This window comes from Haliotis cracherodii, unplaced genomic scaffold (assembly GCF_022045235.1).
Source record: "Haliotis cracherodii isolate W230 unplaced genomic scaffold, xgHalCrac1.p SCAF_1, whole genome shotgun sequence".
Taxonomy (NCBI): Eukaryota; Metazoa; Mollusca; class Gastropoda; order Lepetellida; family Haliotidae; genus Haliotis; species Haliotis cracherodii.
This window is the reverse complement of record NW_027266264.1, coordinates 77,277,387-77,296,551: the sequence shown is the minus strand read 5'-3', so window position 1 is coordinate 77,296,551 and position 19,165 is coordinate 77,277,387. Positions and strand designations below refer to the sequence as shown.

At 39.6% G+C, this 19,165-nt stretch overlaps 1 protein-coding gene across 1 annotated transcript in view; it reads right to left on the bottom strand.

Moving 5' to 3' along the window:
* Positions 1–340: 340 nt before the first annotated feature.
* The window catches only part of LOC139469133 (peroxisomal multifunctional enzyme type 2-like), a 31,703-nt gene continuing 12,878 nt past the window's right edge, over positions 341–19,165 (bottom strand). Inside the window, exons 4-23 of the mRNA XM_071251273.1 lie at positions 16,158–16,217; positions 15,171–15,239; positions 13,751–13,835; positions 13,392–13,456; positions 12,587–12,709; positions 11,873–11,989; positions 11,413–11,478; positions 11,205–11,267; positions 10,663–10,757; positions 9,589–9,667; positions 8,921–9,078; positions 7,981–8,104; positions 7,390–7,562; positions 6,629–6,698; positions 5,976–6,082; positions 4,492–4,578; positions 4,099–4,179; positions 3,269–3,407; positions 2,303–2,436; positions 341–1,474 (exon numbers count right to left, since the gene is read on the bottom strand). Of these exons, the coding sequence (XP_071107374.1) occupies positions 1,385–1,474; positions 2,303–2,436; positions 3,269–3,407; positions 4,099–4,179; positions 4,492–4,578; positions 5,976–6,082; positions 6,629–6,698; positions 7,390–7,562; positions 7,981–8,104; positions 8,921–9,078; positions 9,589–9,667; positions 10,663–10,757; positions 11,205–11,267; positions 11,413–11,478; positions 11,873–11,989; positions 12,587–12,709; positions 13,392–13,456; positions 13,751–13,835; positions 15,171–15,239; positions 16,158–16,217 (1,985 nt within the window). The 3' untranslated portion in view covers positions 341–1,384. The remainder of the gene's footprint in view (positions 1,475–2,302; positions 2,437–3,268; positions 3,408–4,098; positions 4,180–4,491; positions 4,579–5,975; positions 6,083–6,628; positions 6,699–7,389; positions 7,563–7,980; positions 8,105–8,920; positions 9,079–9,588; positions 9,668–10,662; positions 10,758–11,204; positions 11,268–11,412; positions 11,479–11,872; positions 11,990–12,586; positions 12,710–13,391; positions 13,457–13,750; positions 13,836–15,170; positions 15,240–16,157; positions 16,218–19,165) is intronic.

The following is a 19,165-nucleotide window of genomic DNA, read 5'->3' as shown; positions in this document are numbered from 1 at the left end:
ATGCCCACTAACAGGATCGGGTGGTCAGACTCGCTGTCTTAGTTGATGCATGTCATCATATCCCAATTGCGTGGATCGATGCTCACGATGTCAATCACTGGATTATCTGGTCCAAAATCAATTATTTACAGACTGCCATCATATAGCTGGAATATTGCTGAATGTGGCATTAAACAACAAACAAACAAGCAAGCAAACTGTCATGATACAGCTGTCAATGCAGCATAAAACAACCTTCACTCACTCACAGGAACCTGTTATTTGAAGGAAACAAAATCCAACATCAAAACAGATACACATTTGAAAATAGAAAAGTTTTATTATGGGAAATGTGTACTGGTCAAGAATAAAAAACAAACATATTTGTATCAATTACAACACAGTCACACATTTGGTTTGATCCCTCTTATCAATGATATCATAACATGAAGTTATAATAACACGTGATATATACTATCACAAACAATGATGCAGAAGATAAATAGACATTATCTACAAATTCTGATTTATCATCACTGATTATCATACATGAGCAATATCATAATTCATGATGGGAAATAATTAAAAAGCCTATATATATACCTAATTTGTGACAAGCATCCTGACCATGCAAGATCACGTCTGTTGTCAGATTAAGAGGGAGAGAACAGATTTTATTCAAACATTAATGAAACTTTTTCAAAAATAATTGAGGCAATTATATACCCCTTCAACACTGCAGCATTTCTATAATAGAAAAACAGGATAAATACAGATTGACATGAAAGATTTCTGGCTTATGATGGAACACTCATAAAGATTACTTTCAGATTGGAGAAGACATTGATCAGGGGTGCTTTTTGGAGTAGGGCACTTAATACAGCGAATACAGTAGTCACATATATATCCCACATCTTCACACACATACATATATATATCAACCTCTGCAATCAGTCTTTCTATGAAAAGCTACCAATGTCAGATAATGATTCCATACAATTGATCTTGTTTACCGATAAATGTACAAACAATCTTACAGAAGCAGAACTCAATAAACTGTTGTTATACATTTCACAGTATTACACCAGACAAGGATGTGAAGCTCTATATATTGTTCATTGTGTGAGGATGGTGGACTGACACATGAATTATTCACATATTTAATGAGCTACTGTTTTGGGGATGAAATTGTATTATTGTTTTGACAGTTTAACTGTTCATCCTTTTCCTTTTGCAAACACTGAAATCTCCAGTTGACTGTACACTAAACTATATCGTTAAAGATGTCATTGCTAGTATTGATCATTTTCCATATACATATATATACTTGATGAGGACGTTGTCAGAAAATCACAGTTATAAACATCCTAAAAGCAACTGTGCCACTCTCTTGATACTATGTTCCTTACAACTTGGCTTGTTCATTGAAGAGGACCCCAAGCTTCTGGGCAAGCATGATATTTCCCTTCACCTTCAGCTTCCCCGCCATGAAAGCCTACAAGAAAATAATAATATGATCATTCACAAATCCATGTAAAAATATTTGATGGAAAAAGAACATGAATATATTCTGATTATTTCTCTTCATGGTGTTAGATGATGATCATGGTGACATCCTAATCGAATACAAATTTACTTTTGTTCCCCATTGTGCAGTGTTCCCCCTGGCTTTTGAAACTCTAAAAATTACCAGTCCCCCCTAATTTTTGTCAATCCCAACTTTCAACAAACTAAAAAAGTATGAAAATTACCTCGTTTTAATTCTTTCAACATCATGTTCAATGCAATGATGTCATCTCTGAAGTAAGTTAGTTAGATCTACACATCATTCACACAAAGTTGAGTTTTGAGTTTTCTCTTTTTTGTTTGAATATTTTGATTTCACAAGAAATAAATATTTAACCTCGAAGCAAAGCAAAATGTTATTGACTTGCTCTAAAGATAGACAAGGGGAAACCCTGATGGTAACAGACAAGCTGACTTTGTTCGAAAAATATACTTATATGAATATCGCAGATGTTTTGTTCAATAACAAAGATTTATCAGGTACTTTATTTGCCGGTCCTCTGGGACTGACAGTCACATGAATTACCCGTCCAAGCCTAATTTTACCAGTAAAAAACTGGTGATTACCAGTAAATAGGAACACTGAGGTGATTCTAGGTCAGAATAGGCCCAAAGTCCCCAGTACTTGCCAATAAATTTGGTTACCTTGCTCATTGTGTGTCACTGTGTAATGTTTTGAACCACTGGTCTGTCTGCTCCACAGCTCTGACACATGTCAATGAACATTCACTCACTCAACAGATCATGCATGTGTTACCTGTGGTGGTGCTAGTTTCCCGGTGACTAGGTCCATGATGTTTTCATCTGAAACTGTTAGTGTGCATTCTGCCTTCCCAGACTTGGGCTGTCCACGGTAGACCTCACCGTTCTTTGATGTCTTCATGTCAATAGCTGAAATAACCAAACAGAAACATATAATTGGTGAGCAACAAACAAAGAAACATGTGTTTATCGATCATTCTAGGCCAATAATATTTTTAATAAGAGGGAATAGAACAAATAGTGTCTTGTGCTATCTTTCTAGTAATGCATTTTTACCTTACTACATATAATAATTAAAATTTGTAATATAACTAAGTCTAAATTTGGTTCTTTTTATTGCCATGCATATTCATGTGATGACAGAATCAGGGAGAATGGACATTGGGCAAAAAGGCAAAAGAGTAAAACAGTTTAAATCACTGAAACCAATCTAACTATAGCATGCATTTTAAATTTACTTAACAATTCCTATTCAGATAGAAAGTACAATGAAAGTTAATGTAGATTATCCATGATTTCCATTAGGTTTACTTTCAAACAGTGAAGTTCCAGTCAATAACAACAGATGTGTTTCACTGTTGAGACATTGGTCACCCTGGGACCCCGAGTATTAGTGCTGGAAGTCCCAGTACTCCCAAGGAGTAAATACTGACAGTGTACTGCTTTAAGGTCATACTGTGTTAAGCATCCTTTCTGGCCCTCTCAAACTGGCAAATATGGAGCTATAACTATAAATAGTTCATATAACTGACAGCTAGCACAAGGTTAACTTGAAATAAGACCACCATTAGTTTTCATTTTTTCATTTCTCATGTATTGACAAAATATTTGAATTGGTTTTACTTAATGATGGCTGAAATTTATCAATAATTCACTCACTACCAAAACAGAATCCTTAGTTTTGAAGATGTACTAATTCCCTACAACTAGTTGTTAAAGATGCTGGTAAAAGCATACTTACTCCATTCTGAGACAGGTTTACCTCCTTTGGTAATGACCCACACAAGGATGGCGTTGATCTTGGAGGCCAGACCTGGGCGGGACTTGATCTGTTCCTGCATCAGCTCAAACACTGAGTCACTCTGCAGCCGGCTGGGAGCCTGGGGGGACATATCAACATTCCATAAACACAACAAAACACACATGCTGCTGGCAATCACCTCTGGGACAATTTGACGAAAACGATGGGTTGAGGAATACAAATATAGAGCCACAATGCTTTGTAGTACAGCTGTATTATGAAAAAATAATGGCAGCCATGTTTAAAGTCAATTCTGAGAGAATTATCTGAGCAATTTTTAGCGACAACATAGCTGGGATTATTCAAACAAAGTTTACGCTCAATAGGCCTTGTAGTTTCAGAGGAGATATCAAAAAGTTAATGACGGACTGACACTCAGATGACAGAAAACTTGCCCTGACACAAGGCAAAATGGAAGCTCACCTGACTTTCAGTCATTTGAGCTAAAAAGGTTTGGAAAAAAAAAGAGCCACAAGGCAAATGTCATTGACAGTGATGTAATTGTCAAAAGAACCTGGACCTGCTGGATCAACTCACTGGCCAGGCACTTACTCATTTTTTTGTCAATTTTAAAGTGCCTTCATGCACTGATTTTATGTTAAGCCACTTCATGAGAAGCTAGAATATCTTTTTTATCTTCAGCTAACTTCTTAAAAAAAGCGTGCACTTGAAGTAGAAAACATTATCCCTCCTTCAACAGTTCTACCCCCAGATTTCGTCACATACAAGTGCTTGTTCCTAAACATAGCAACAGTTCAGACACCACTCACCTTGACAGAGGCTGGCTTGTCACTGCTACTTGTCAAGTCCACGTATGCACCAGATAAAGCTGTATTACCTGTCTCCACAACCTGCAACAGTCAGCATTGCCACAATGTCTGATTGGCCAGTCACTTTCAACTTTCCATTTACAGGTAAAAATTACTACATTTTTTATCAGAAAAGAATTACACGGTTACACTTTTTTCCTTTTATTCATGCATTGTGCATGTCCACAAATATTGCCATTAAAAGTAAATAAATCTGATAAAAAAACAAGCAAATTTAATAACACATAATCAGACTCTTTGTGTGTTTATAATATAGAATGTCAGAACATGTCCTTGAAGACTTGTTATCACATAAAGTAGAGATCAAACAGACAGAACCCAATGTGGACGCACCTTACACTGGAAGTAGATTCTGTTGCCCTCCTTCCACATGTCAGTCTGAATACTCTGTCCTGGCAGCACGGGCTTCGCAAACCTCACCTGCAACACACATACCACAATGTAGTTGGAGAACTGAACTTGCATGTACACCAGTAGGACTAGTAGGACTTTATTTGACATAAACACACATACTACATTATAGTTTGAGTCTAAACACTAAATAACACCCCCAAATTTGAAAATATATTATTTCTTTTGATATCATTAATACAAACAGTAACTGAACTGTTATTGAGATATGGCATCATGTTACAATAGATGACATTGTATTAGGGCTGGGACAAGTCCATATTTACTACCTGGGGACCCACCACACTATACCCAACCCTACCCGGGTACCCGCTGTAGGTCTCAAGAGATACATACAAACTGTCTGATTGGGAGAAGTTTGACCGTAGGCCTGGCAAAATGTATTTAGATACAAGTATAAAATGATCTGGTCATGCATACACTGAAGTTGACTGAAGTGTCACCTTTATTCAAACATATAAAGTCATACATTAGCGACTTGTAGTGTAACCATAGAGTTCTAGATAATTTTTGTCATTAACAATGTATCACGTGACAAACCACGGGTCCAGGTAGGACTGTGGGTAGCCAGGCCCTTCTCAGTACCAGAGTACCCGGGCTGCCTGTCCCAGCCCTACATTGTATGCTTCTGTGACAACTGATTCAAAGGACCAAATAAAACATTAAGCAAACCAAGTTTTTTTGTGAGAGATATTTATCAAATGTCATATCACATTGACATGACCTATATGTCAACATGTGGATGGCAAGTTTTCATATTTTTTGACAAGACACTTATCAGTACAAGAATTGGGGCTAATATCCAATATGTATCATGATACCTTTCCAATTAGCAAATACATAGCAAGATACTTGCATGTGCCCTTATCTGTGGTCTGTAAGCCATTTTATCACATAAATATAGGATGGCTAAATACCTGGCACACAAATGATTTACAGTTGGCAGTGTCACTTATGGCACAATGGATGAAAATATTTATTTGTTCACTACTAATTGATGTTTGTTTGGTGTAACGGAAATTAAAGCAAACATTTAAGGTAAGAATCAATATATTTTTATTTAGTGAGACTGATCCATACTTGTATCAGAAGTAAAAAGTCACAATCCACCAATGCATCTGTGTATCGTCCCATCATTAATAAGTATATGTTTAAGTACTCATATACAGTGAAAGGTAGAGAATTTCTCAGCTACAAATCTGACTTTACAATGTTTTTAACCAATCAGCTTGTGACAGACACTCACATTCCAGTTTACAAATTGTTCCATCATCTGTGTTAAATGAAATCTAGAAGACAGCCATCGTTTGCCACAAAATGGTCTGTGACATACAGAGCGTCATCCTACTAACAGAGATTACCATGTTTGCTGAGACCTTGCCATTAGAATGTTTGATCTCACTCACTTTAACAGCCTTGAACCTGGTGACATCGTTGTTGGCGTAGCGACGTAGAACATGCCTCACAGCGTAACCGAAGCTGCACAAGCCGTGGATGATTGGGGTGTCGAAGCCTGGAGATCAAAGCAATAGGAAAGGAGGTACAAGCAGGCACCTTCAAACATCAGTCATAAACGAGGACACGATAAGGTGGAATTCAATCTAAGTGAAAAATACAATACTGTAAAATATACCCACCGGCAAATGAAACGTGAAACATAGAAACATATAGAGAAGTAAATACGTTAAGAAGAGCTGTTTCTAATGTGTACCAATTAATGACAAAATTAACAATCAGTCAAGTGTTACCACAGAGTGACTTTATTCTTATCATGATATGCTGTACGTGATTTCCAAACTTTACACACTAATCCTGCACGAGACAAATGATACGTCTCGAGTCATGGATCTGTGACGTCATGATGCGGTCATGAGCCTCGGTTCGCACAACATACCAGTATGTTCGTTTGCTTGTGCATCAAACCAATCTAATATGTCTTGAGCATAAATAATTCTTCATATATTAACCAACATGTATGGTATTCACGTTTCTTTTGGCGGTGATTACCCGGTATATAATAAAATAGCAGTGTGTCCCTGATTGCTGCCAGGGATCTCACCTGCCAGGGCAGCAAAGCTTGGGTCAATGTGAAGTGGGTTCCTGTCTCCACTCAGTCTGTAGAGGGCAGCCTGGACAACAGAAGCACATCATGGACATCATCTTTCATATCAGTAGGCTCAGGTTATTCAAACGTTATTTCGCAGAATTTGTAATACATCGAAACCTGGAGACCATCACACGATACATACGTTACATCAAGACATTCACATTATATTTTATCTTACCTCCATGTCAGAATGATGAGATCTGATTGGTTCATGTGATCTTGATAAAATACTACGTATTCCACCTTGGAGGGAAATAAATTTCTCAGCAGATGAATAAATCCCTTATACCCCTCAACCAATAAGACAGGCTGCACGTGATTTCTGAGAGGGAGAATATATTCTTATACCCCGCTTCGAAGCAAAAAGATGCATGCTTTATCAGGGTCAATGAAAGTTGCATGACATAGCAGCAGTTAACCTCAGCTCAGTTGAACAGCTGTTTACTATCAATTATGAATGATGGGGGACTGTAAATAATCAAGTCTGGACCATCAATCCAGTGATTGACATCATGAAGAACAATCATGCGCAATTTGGTTACGATATGCAATAAACACCTGATCCTGTTAGTTGCCTCTTACGACAACCATTGTCATCTTTTACACTAAGCATGGGTTGGTGAAGACCTATCCTAACCCAGATCTTCTTGGGTTTGCAGTGGGTCATATTTTATATATGTGATGATATCACCATCACCATTGTTGAAGCTCACCTGATCCACATGAGTTGTCTCTGTAATGCTGGCGTCAGGGGCACGTGTAGGCACTGTTGCTGTTGGGATGATAGCATCAGATGTCCTCTTGCCGCCAAAGTTCCCAGACCCCACCACGAAGATGGAGAACTGGTTGAATGCCACCTTCTCACCCTTCTCATTGAAGCTCTCCACTGAGGAATCAAAGACAACAGCTCTCTTTAACCCAAGCTTCATATCATCACCAAGATACTGGCGATCCAGTCAACTGTTGCTGCCTATGTTGGGAGCGGTACACTGAAGCTGTGGGTATGCCCCACTGACCCTCCCCACTCTACCCCATGGAGACCATGTATTGCATCCATGGCATGTCAATCCTACTTATTCCTCAAAATGTATCAACTTTCAAGGTTTCAACGGTTCCAATCTATCTTAAATACAAAAAAGGTGACTCATGTTTAAAGCCTTTTAACACCCATCTTCTGAAGAAAAGTATTGTTTGTCATTTTTTGCAGTGGTCAGTGATATTCCAGCTACAGCTTTAGAGCTTGAGATATCCAGTTTAATATAATTTTATCAATGAAGCTAACGAATGAAATGACGTGAGCGCACCATTATACAGAACCACAGCTCCTGAGCCTTTGTCCAGGATATCTGCTATCTTGAGTTTACTGGTGAGCGTGGCGTCGGTAGGGAGGGGCTTGTACACCTCCATGTACTGCTCCCCATGCAGCACCTGCAACAACAGAGGGATACAGTCATCCTAACAACTAGGAACAACGGAAACAGGCATCTACCTCATCACAAGGCACGGAGTAGTAAGTACAATGGGGGTTCTGGACCTTCTCATGGCAATCACAGGCATATTGATGAAATGCACATACCTGGTACATTGCGACAGCATAATACATTATTTTGTTAGCTGATGTATTATCAGAGAGCATCTGTAAGTCTCTGTAATGTATTGTTCATTAAGGCAAATAAACTTTATATATCTAAATGTGTTTTAAGCAAATATGCATGGAGGCAGGAGGCAAAAAATTAAGAAAAGAGGTCCGGATTGATTTGACATTCATTTCCTAAAAAGATGTTTGAACAAAAGAAAAACAAAATGCTGTTTCAAAAGCACATTATTAATACAATACATCATGATTATAATTCTTTACTTTCTGCTTACTGTAATAACTACCATTGCATTCAGACTGTAGGATGATGGACAATAATTGTAGATAGATGGAGGGGACAAGGGTGGCTAGGTTGTCTTAAACACAGCAATCCGCTGCACAGAGCTGTGTCCCATGGGCTTGTAGGGTCCGAATCTCGGTTTGCCCCAATTATGTTTCTAGGCTTGTCAGTACCATACCCGTGCATCTGAGACTTGCATCACTTTGGGCTTTCCTTCCACATTCAGGTGACATACCGTGATATCACTGGAATACTGTTAAAAGTAAACCCAACTCACTCACACACTCATTCACAGAGAGTTACGGCCAGCAGCTATGTTAATGACGGGTAGTGTACCAGCGCATGGTCTGCTCCGCTCCTGCCTTACCCTGACAAGGTCCTGTTTGAGGCCAGGGATCTCCTGCATGAGAGCCTGCTGCATGGCCATCTGGGCAGGGATCACGGCAAATGTTGGCAACGTACAGAAGGCTTCTGACCCCTCAAACAGGAACTTCAGGTACTCGTCTTCCTTGGTGGACATCCCCACTACACACATGTAGGACAGCATTACAGTAACAGCCCCTTTTTGCATTTTGTTTGTTTGTTTGTTGTTTAACGCCGCTTTCCAGCTATTCCAGCAATACGACGGCGGTCTGTACATAATAGAGCCTGGACCAGACAACCCAGTGATTGACATTATGAACATCGATCTATGCATTTGGGATACAATGACATGCATCAACCAAGCCAGCAAGACTGACCATCCGATCTCGTTAGTCACCTCTTACGACAAGCATAGTCGCCTTTTACGGCAAGCATGGGTTGCTGAAGACCTATTCTAACCTGGATCTTCTCATGTCCCTTTCTACATGAAGTCATGTTTATTGGTAGTGTAGGTACAAGTTGAATGTACAGAATCGTGTCAAGCTTGATTCAATCAACACCTAAACTTGTACATCATATATATACTACTCAAAAGAAGAAAATCCAATTTTGTTTGATGAAAATAATTCATGGAGAAAGATAGACAGACTGCTTGATTTGTTCATTACTTACCTCCTAAAGCATACAGAATAACCTCCCGTGCCGTGTAGGTGAAGGATTCCGGTGGAATGTCATGGGCCTTGGCCAACTCCTGATGACAGTATTAAACTGATGTCAGTTCATGGAAACATGCCCTCACAACAATAACACAGGAATTAACAGGACATAATCAGAGCTCCAGATAAGCTGCGTATCTGCATAAAATACGCATCAGAAATGCAGAAATATGCAGTAAAATAAAATCCAAGCGTATCAAATATGCAACGAACATTACAGATACGCTACCAAAATAAAACTTGTGCGTGTCTTCAAAATATTGTGAAGTATTCGATCAGCAAATCAGCAACTTATTTTGAAATTATAGGGCATTCCGTCAACCTTGCCAAACTCCACGATGACAGTTACATCATGATCATTTGCAATCACACTTTCTTGTGGAAGTATCGTGGTATTTTTGAGTCCTATAAAGCTCTCAAACCCACACGACACCAGTTTGCAAGGACCTGATGAATAGTGTTTTTAAATATTTAACTTAAATACCCACATGCGTAAAAACTAGTGGGTAACAGAAATTTGAATACCCAGATAGAATTACTGATACCCAATGATTTTAAAATGCATGGGTAAAATACCCACAACACCAAAAGCTTATCTGGAGCTCTGATAATTCCCATTCTGGCATGATATTAATTTCCTTTTTATTAATTCAAAATAACATTTCAAACTTGTCTGACAGACCACAAGAAGATCATAGTCATTGAAATATTTTCACGATATTTCTCTGCACAAACCAGTTATACTTACAGGATCCATCCATCTTCCTGAGGCAAGGGCATTAACTGACTATCTTTCCATCCTTGAAAAACTAGGCTGGAATTATTGAGTTACATTTTGGCTGGACTAACAAGTCTATGTGTAGTCCAAATGCAAGTGATACGAGAGGTGGAAACTGATTGGTCAATAGGAGGGGACATAACTCGTAATAGTCAAAGATAGTGCTATGATTGAGCCCATAAATTCCATCCACTTTCACAGTCAGTTAACTCCCTTTCCTCAGGAAGAAGGGATCTCTCCAGTCCTACTCACAGGATCCATTCCCGCAGATTGTGTCCGCCTGGCCACCGGTGCTTCAGCTGCTGAATCTATGTCTTGTATCACCTTCATCATGTTGGCTGTCGACTCTGAAACACATCTAAATGGTTCAAGAACCCATGTGTTCTTCACAATGACTGGGCGTTGGAGTTAAGGTGAGCTAATTCTACACTTACCTTGATCGGGACATTGGGGTTAAGGTGAGCTAATTCTACACTTACCTTGATCGGGACATTGGGGTTAAGGTGAGCTTATTCTACACTTACCTTGATCGGGACATTGGGGTTAAGGTGAGATTATTCTACACTTACCATGATCGAGACATTGGAGTTAAGGTTAGCTTATTCTACACTTACCTTGATCGGGAAATTGGTGTTCAGGTGAGCTAATTCTACACTTACCTTGATCGGGACATTGGCGTTCAGGTGAGCTAATTCTACACTTATCTTGATCCGGACATTGGAGATAAGGTGAGCTAATTCTACATTTACCTTGATCGGGACATTGGAGTTAAGGCGAGCTAATTCTACACTTACCTTGATTAGAAGCAGGGTGGCTGGACTGAGTGAAGTCTGTTATTTTTTCCCAGTTGTCTCTCACTGAAAATACATCAAACAGGGAATCATTCATGTCTTAGTAACACCCTGTAGTTCATAGAGGTGTTTCATTAGTGGGGTGAATTGACTTTTATCCATAAGGTGACAAATAACAGCAAGATTTCTCATCTTAGTAACAACAACTCACCATCTTCGGGTGTCATTGCTATGTTCTTTCTCCGGACTGTGGCTCCAAGAGTTCTCTCCCATCTCACTGCAAAACACATTTAGGAGAATGAATGAGTGAGTGAGTGAGTGAGGTTTAAGCAACCTCCAGATATATTCCTTACTATATGAAGACAGGGGATACCAGGGGTCCACCTATTGTGCCCCTGATGGGAATTGATCTCGGGGCTTCAGCATGACAAGTGAACGCTTTTACCACTAGGCTATCCCTGCACCCAGAATGATAAGGATCCTACGCATAAGTATGATAAAAGTTCATGATGTATCTGAATCAAAAAAGGGCACTTCCAACAGAAATATCTTGAATATGAATGACAGATATTTCATGACATTTTGCCATGGGGATGAATGGCAAGGCTTTAATACTTGAGCAGTAGTAATCAATACTTATAAAGTTGACCCATTGTGGTTCATGTACGTACATTTTGCCATCCATCCAGCTCCAACTTCAAACAGTGACCCGGTCTCCGGGCAGCTCTCGTGACACAGAAACAAGACTAGAGGCATCACATACTCCGGCTTGAGGGCCTTGATCCACTCTACAACACATGGGACAGTCAGTGAAGCAGTGCCTATATATAGTTAACAAATAAGATCCTCATTCAAAGAATCTGATGCATTTGACCTTTCATTGTTTTAGTACCATGGTCTGACATAAAACCACGACTCCTACCACAAACCGTCAACCTCCTCAGCAAAGCACTAAAAATATGGCAGTCATTTATAGAGTTTGATATAGACCCTGCTCACAAGCCGAAGACTTGGAATTATTATCCCGGGCTGGTAATTATTCATCTCTTCCTGAACAATTGTCTTTTTAAACACAACACTGTTTCAGTATCATATCTTTGCCTCCTAACAAGCCCCACTTCTCTCACCTGGTGGCGTGATCCCAAACAAGGCCCCTTCCCCCACAGGTGGTATAAACCCCCTTAAAATCCCTCTTTCTCTCACCTGGTGGCATATGACCCCCTAACAAGCCCCCTTCCCTCACCTGGTGGTATAAACCCCCTTAAAAACCCTCTTTCTCTCACCTTGTGGCATATGACCCCCTAACAAGCCTAGTTTCTCTCATCTGGTAGCTTGATCCACAAGGCCCCTTATCTATGACCCCCTAAAAAGGCCCCTTCACTCACCTGGTGGCATGACAGTCTCCGTGAGGCGGGAGCCTGCGATGGGGGCAATGGTGTTGCTGCTGATGTTGTTCTTTTGCCCCTCGATAGACAGGGTGTTGCTCAGACCGAGAAGACCAAGCTTGGCTACAAGTAGATCAGTCTCAGTTAGGTCTGTATATCTCATTTCCCAAGCTACATTAGACTGATATTTGGCACTGGGTTTTGAAGCTGCAGTCAAACCTACTTTTCTTGAATGTACCGATATCTCGATCCTATCCTCAGGTCCTGACAAGTTTACTATATAAATACATATAATTTGAGAAGCGCAAGTAAATCTAGTACCTTTCTCAACACATCTAACATCGCTGTAAAAGTACAGAGCAATATGAACTAACTGTTCAACAAATAATGAATATATCTTTTAATTCAATTGTAATGGTAATCATTATTTACAAATACAATATCGAGAATAGACATGAGTAAAAGTATGGCGGCTTTTCCTGGATACTGAAAAATTGCTTCTCACATTATCCAATTATGAATTGTGAATTAACAAGCTTGAGGCAAGAGTGGCACTTTGTTGTTTTTGTCAAGAGGATGGACCAAACAGTGATTGCTGCGATGCCTAATAAGATGCATGCACACTGTACATAATTTGACACAATTGTTATTAATCATTGCCAGTGAAGTCATGAACAAAGCTGCTTTGGGTTTTTGACTTAAGCTAAATGTACAGGTTTATTAGGAACAACAGTCAAACAGTGGACTTCAGACAAAAGTTAGAAAATAATATTTGAAGTTCCATGTGACATAGAATAATGTTCACCTGCACTATAGTTGGCTTGGCCAAAGTTGCCATAGATTCCAGCAGCTGATGTGGTCATGATAATTCTGAAAAACATACATAAAACTGTTACATTACTTCAGTCACCTATTCAATTTTTGGCTTGTTGCTGATAGAAACATGAGATAGATGATGGAGAAAACAGACACAAAAAATGACCAAGATAGCAAGGAAATCATGCTCACTTCAAGGAATTCAAGCATTTTCAGCCATCCACATCTTGAAGCTAACGGGCGGTAGGGGAGGCTTTTATAAAGCATTTACTCATCACAACAAATGCCTTGACTCGATTCCCCTGATTTCAACAAGCTGAGTCAAAAGCTGAGCAGAAAGAGATCTACCTTCCATAGTTCTGTTTCTTCATGTGCGGCCACGCTGCTCGTGTCACCAAGAAGGACCCTCGGAGATGCACTCTATGGATGATGTCTACAACACACAGTACACAGAGGTCAGTTGCATCATGACGTTTCAAAGGCAACAATTATGCAACATGTCCCAATCATAAACTACAAACTGTGCTAAGTTACCAGGTACAACATGACTTACCAGGTCTTAAACAGATACAAATATGAATGCTAAGAACGTCTTACTGGCACACAGTGTTCCCGTTTCCCGGTAATTACCAGTTGTTTACAGGTAAAATTAGGCTTGGACTGGTAGTTCATGTACTGCCAGTCCCTGTGGACTGCCAAATAAAGTACCTTATAAATCTATGTTGATGAACAAAACATCAGAGATATTCATATAAGAATATTTTTCGAACAAAGTCAGCTTGTCTGTTACCCTCAGGGTTTCCCCTTGTCTATTTTTAGTGTAAAAAAAATATTTGTTGTGACTTAGCCTCAAAATATTAAGACAAAAAAAAAAGGAAGTTGTGACTCAACTTTGTGTGAATTTCATGTAGAACTAACTAACTTACTTCAGAGATGACATCATTGCATTGAACATGATGTTGAAAGAATTAAAACCAGGTAAGTTTCATATGTTTTTTATTTGTTGAAAGTTGGGACTGACAAAAATTAGGGGGGAACTGGCAATTTTTAGAGTTTCAAGTCCTACAGGACTGGCAGTTTCAAAAGCCAGCATGAACACTGGGCACATAATCAAAAATTAGTTCCATGACACTGTAGCTCACCTGGATATGTAATCTACAGCTCAAAATGTCAACAAAAACAGCCACTTAACAAAAGTTGGTCAGCAATGAAATTCAAATATTCCTGCATACATGCTGGCTTTCAGTCAGGGGAGCCACAAATAAACAGCTCAGAAGCATTTTATTTTTGATATAATGAAACATCAAAGTAGCCCGAGAGGGAGAGGTTATGGCTAGCAATGGTCCAGTAATATCATGTCAGGGACACCACAAGGCAATGCTTATTCCACAGCCGGTGGTGTGGTTAGCGGTTTGCATCCCTACTTGCCCAAAGCTTTGGATGCATGACCCACAGAGAATGCAAAATATTTAGTTGTAGTGAACAACAAAGGATTAAAAAATCTCAGAAAAAATCATTTCTTTCGGGAATGAAAAAAACATGCTTCTGGTATATATAAAGCTTCAGAGTCTGAAACGCATTCGTAGAACAAACTACTGCAGTGCCAACATGAGTGGCCTGAACTGCTGGGCTCCCTCTATATCCTCCACAGAGTGATCCTTGTACTTATTAATGGTTATTGGTTATGGCTACTTCACAAAGTCACATATCTTACAAAACACATATCTGAGATCATTTTCTCTTCAAATGTCAAACAGATTCCACTCACCCCAGTCTTGATCACTGATCCTGGCAAAAGATTTGTCCCGTAGGATGCCAGCATTGTTCACAACGACGTCTGGCAAGAAGAAACAGATGGGAATCACAGCCTGCACAGGTTGCACCTTACTATTCAAAAACCCTCCGTGAACGGTATGACCATGTTGTTTACATGTAGCATTCTCCTCAGATAGTACATCAGTTTCACAATGTTTATTGACACAGGAATCACAAGGAAAGACAAAAGCTTTTAACATAAATAGTGCTTACACTCCATTTCATGCCTTCCTTCCTCAGTATTACGAAATAGTGTGCTGATAAATTCAGGATAGTACAGTGAAAATACATCGAAAGTGGCACAAAGTGCCGCAATAATAGAGCTTGGTTCAATCGGGATCCAACTACATGATACTCATATCTTGGTTCAATGGGGATCCAACAACACGATACTCGTGTCTTCCTACCATCGGGATCCAACTAACGTACAAAATACTCGTGTCTTGGTCCAACCGGGATCCAACTCCACGTTACTCGTGTCTTGATACAACCAGGATCCAACTACCCGATACTCGTGTCTTGGTACAACTGGTTTCCAACTACCTGATACTCATGTCTTGGAACAATCAGGATCCAACTACCGGTACACGATACTCATGTCTTGGAACAATCAGGATCCAACTATCGGTACACGATACTCATGTCTTGGTACAATCGGGATCCAACTACTGGTACACGATACTCATGTCTTGGTGCAATCGGGATCCAACTACACAATACTCGTGTCTTGGTACAATCGGGATCCAACTATCGGTACACGATACTCATGTCTTGGAACAATCAGGATCCAACTATCGGTACACGATACTCATGTCTTGGTGCAATCGGGATCCAACTACACAATACTCGTGTCTTGGTACAATCGGGATCCAACTCATCTTTGACGTCATCAAGTGTCTACACAGTAAATACAGTTTGAGTTACAAGTTGTTTTACTTACCGATCCTGCCGAAGTTATCCAGCGCTGTCTGAACCAGCTTGTCTCCATCTTCCACTGAGTCTGTGGAGGAAAGAAAAGATGTATGAGTGGGTCAGTGAATCTTGCAGTACTCAATGCATTAAGCACTCTGCTCAAATAAACACTCCGACATGTTTTCAAAGCAGTGTTCACGTTACCTTTATAAGTACTACATGTAGAGACTTCCTTGCAGTTGGCAGTCTTATTCATAATAAAGCATGCAGAAGATTCACCAGTCAACCCAAAGTGACACGGTAAGTTTCTAATAAACGTCAATCCCTACAAATGTGTCCTGAGTGCTAAAAATGTATGTAGAATATGGTAAACAGGGATTTTTTAGGACTTTGAGAACTTTTCTGATAAAAAAAAATATTACCAATTTTTTACTTCACTGTTCTATATGACATCATGTAATGCATGTTATTTGTTGACTGGGATGTTTGAATTGCACAAGTTATTGTAACAACCTCACCATTTGTGAGAATGCCATATACTAACAGCTTTTAGCAATATTCCAGCAATATCGTGGCCAATGACACCAAGAATGGTTGGTTGGTTTGTTGTTTAACGCCGCACTCACCAATATTCCAGCTTTATGACGTCAGTCTGTAAATAATCCAGTCTGGACCAGACAATCCAGTGATTAATATCATGGGCATCGATTCATGCAATTGGGACACGATGACATGCATCAACCAAGTCAGTGAGCCTGAACACCTGGGTACCGTTAGTCGCCTCTTACAACCAGCATAGTCGCCTTTTATGGCAAGCATGGGTTGCTGAAGACCTATTCTAACCCGGATCTTCACGTCAGATCTTCATTATCATGAGTACTAATCTCACTAAGGACATTTTTAATTACAATTTCGTAATTTTTACTGACATTTGCTTCAGATCTGGAGTCCAATATCAGCCTCTGAGAGCATCTAGATAATTCCCTGATATCAGTAATATGCCTGACCTAAATAACAGCAAGTGCAGCCACCTATGTCGTCAAGCAAAATCACAGTCAAACAAGTCACATATAGCCTAACCCCGTAATTCCTGTTGCGGTCACATAAGTATTGGGTATTTTGAAACTATAGGCAGGGATGGTTTTTTCCCCCAAACACTGAACATTAGCTGAGGTTCTGGAGGATTATATGACTTAATGTGTATATTGTAATGGCATGTCCATCACACACGTGACCCTTGACAGTGACATCCACTGACAATTCTCACATGGCCCAGAATTCCAATGAGGGAGAAATGTCACATATTACATACAAGTCACATACTAGTGACTTCAATCAGTAAAATGTCTGTACCTGCATGTGCTATTGTCAATTGTAAACAGTTCCATTGGGTCCATGTTGGTATTCTACCAAGCCCATTGAATTTATTCCGTGCCTGATGGAACATACCTTCAGTGATGCCACATATAGAATACTAAACGAGCTCCCGTGGAATACCAATTTTATGAAACGAGTGAATAGTTCTGGTATCTGACGAGAGAAAGCGAGTCAGATACCACAACTATTCACGAGTTTCATAAAATTGTTTTTACACGAGAGCGAGTTTAGTATTTTATTTATTACTTGTCATTTATAATGTTTTTAGAATTATACTGTTGAGTGTAAATAGGCTGACACCTACACGATCCATGGCATAATCCAATTGAGTTTAACAGAATAATACTTCAAACACGTCAAAAGTTGAAACGTATGAATTTAATATCATACAATGGTCCACCTTTAGAATTCAGGCGTTCGTCCCACAAAATTATCGTAGTGCTAAGGCTATCACAACTCACATAATTTAACTTAGACTAAAGACTCTCGTTGCGCTAGAGTATGATCGCCTTGTGGAACGGGGCCTTGCAGCTCAAAGTTTACAATGACGTGACAATAACCGATGACGTAATTTCTGGAATTTTGTTGCAAGATCCATCGGCGAGTCAAAGCAATGTGACGTCAGCCTAGCAACAAGGTTGCTGGGGTCATCGAGTGTGCATAAGCTCCTCCCAGTGATCTATCATCTCCACACACAATGTCGTTGAATACGCCAAGGGATGTTGAGAGCTTTCAATATCTGTTCGTGAAACGTGTTCCGAGAGTACATAAGCACGCGTTTTGGTATTACACAATGTGTAATAAAGCTGTATGTTTATTAAACGGGTGATCTCTTCACGGGCAAGTAATAAAATGTAATATGATAGATCTACCTGCTTCCTGTACATTTGCTGGGAACCACAGGCTGTTTTAACATATATTATGTATTAAATGTATCTAACAAATCTAAATACAGTATATCTAACTTTAATTGAACCAGATGTTTCCAAGTTTAGAATTTAGATAAAATAGGTTTAAAACATGTTTTAAGTGGAGAGATATATTCAAATATTGCCCACTACACAATGTGGTTGCACACATGGTAATGGGCTCCAAGCAGTCATCAATTGCCCCAGTCGTTAAAACTGATGACTGTGTGGCTTACGTATGAGGAAAGTGAAGGAGCTGACGTTTACCCACAAACACATGTACAGGCATGGTGCTGACAATGAAAGAACCACAACAGGAAGTGTACCGCGTTTTGAGTACAGTGTACATTAGGCCCGGGATGGGTTCATCGGGTACTCGGGTCGGGTGGGTACTGACATGGACCCGGGTACCCACAGGACTACCCATACCCCTGGTTAGTCACGTGATTTATTGTTTAATGAGAAATATTACAACCCCATGGCTACCTACAAGTCCGAGTGTACTGATGTTTGCATATCTTTCTAACTATCATGGACTACCCATGCATTCCCTATGACTTGTATATGTTTGAGTAAAGATAAAGCTTCACTCAACTTCAGTGTATGCATGACCAGATCCTTTTTTGACCTGTATCTAAATACATTTTGCCAGGAGTCTGGTAAAATAATTCCTAATCCGTATAATGCGTACTCTCATTATTTTGGAGGAAAGATTAAACTAAGCCATTAATAGACCCTTGAAGATCTGGGC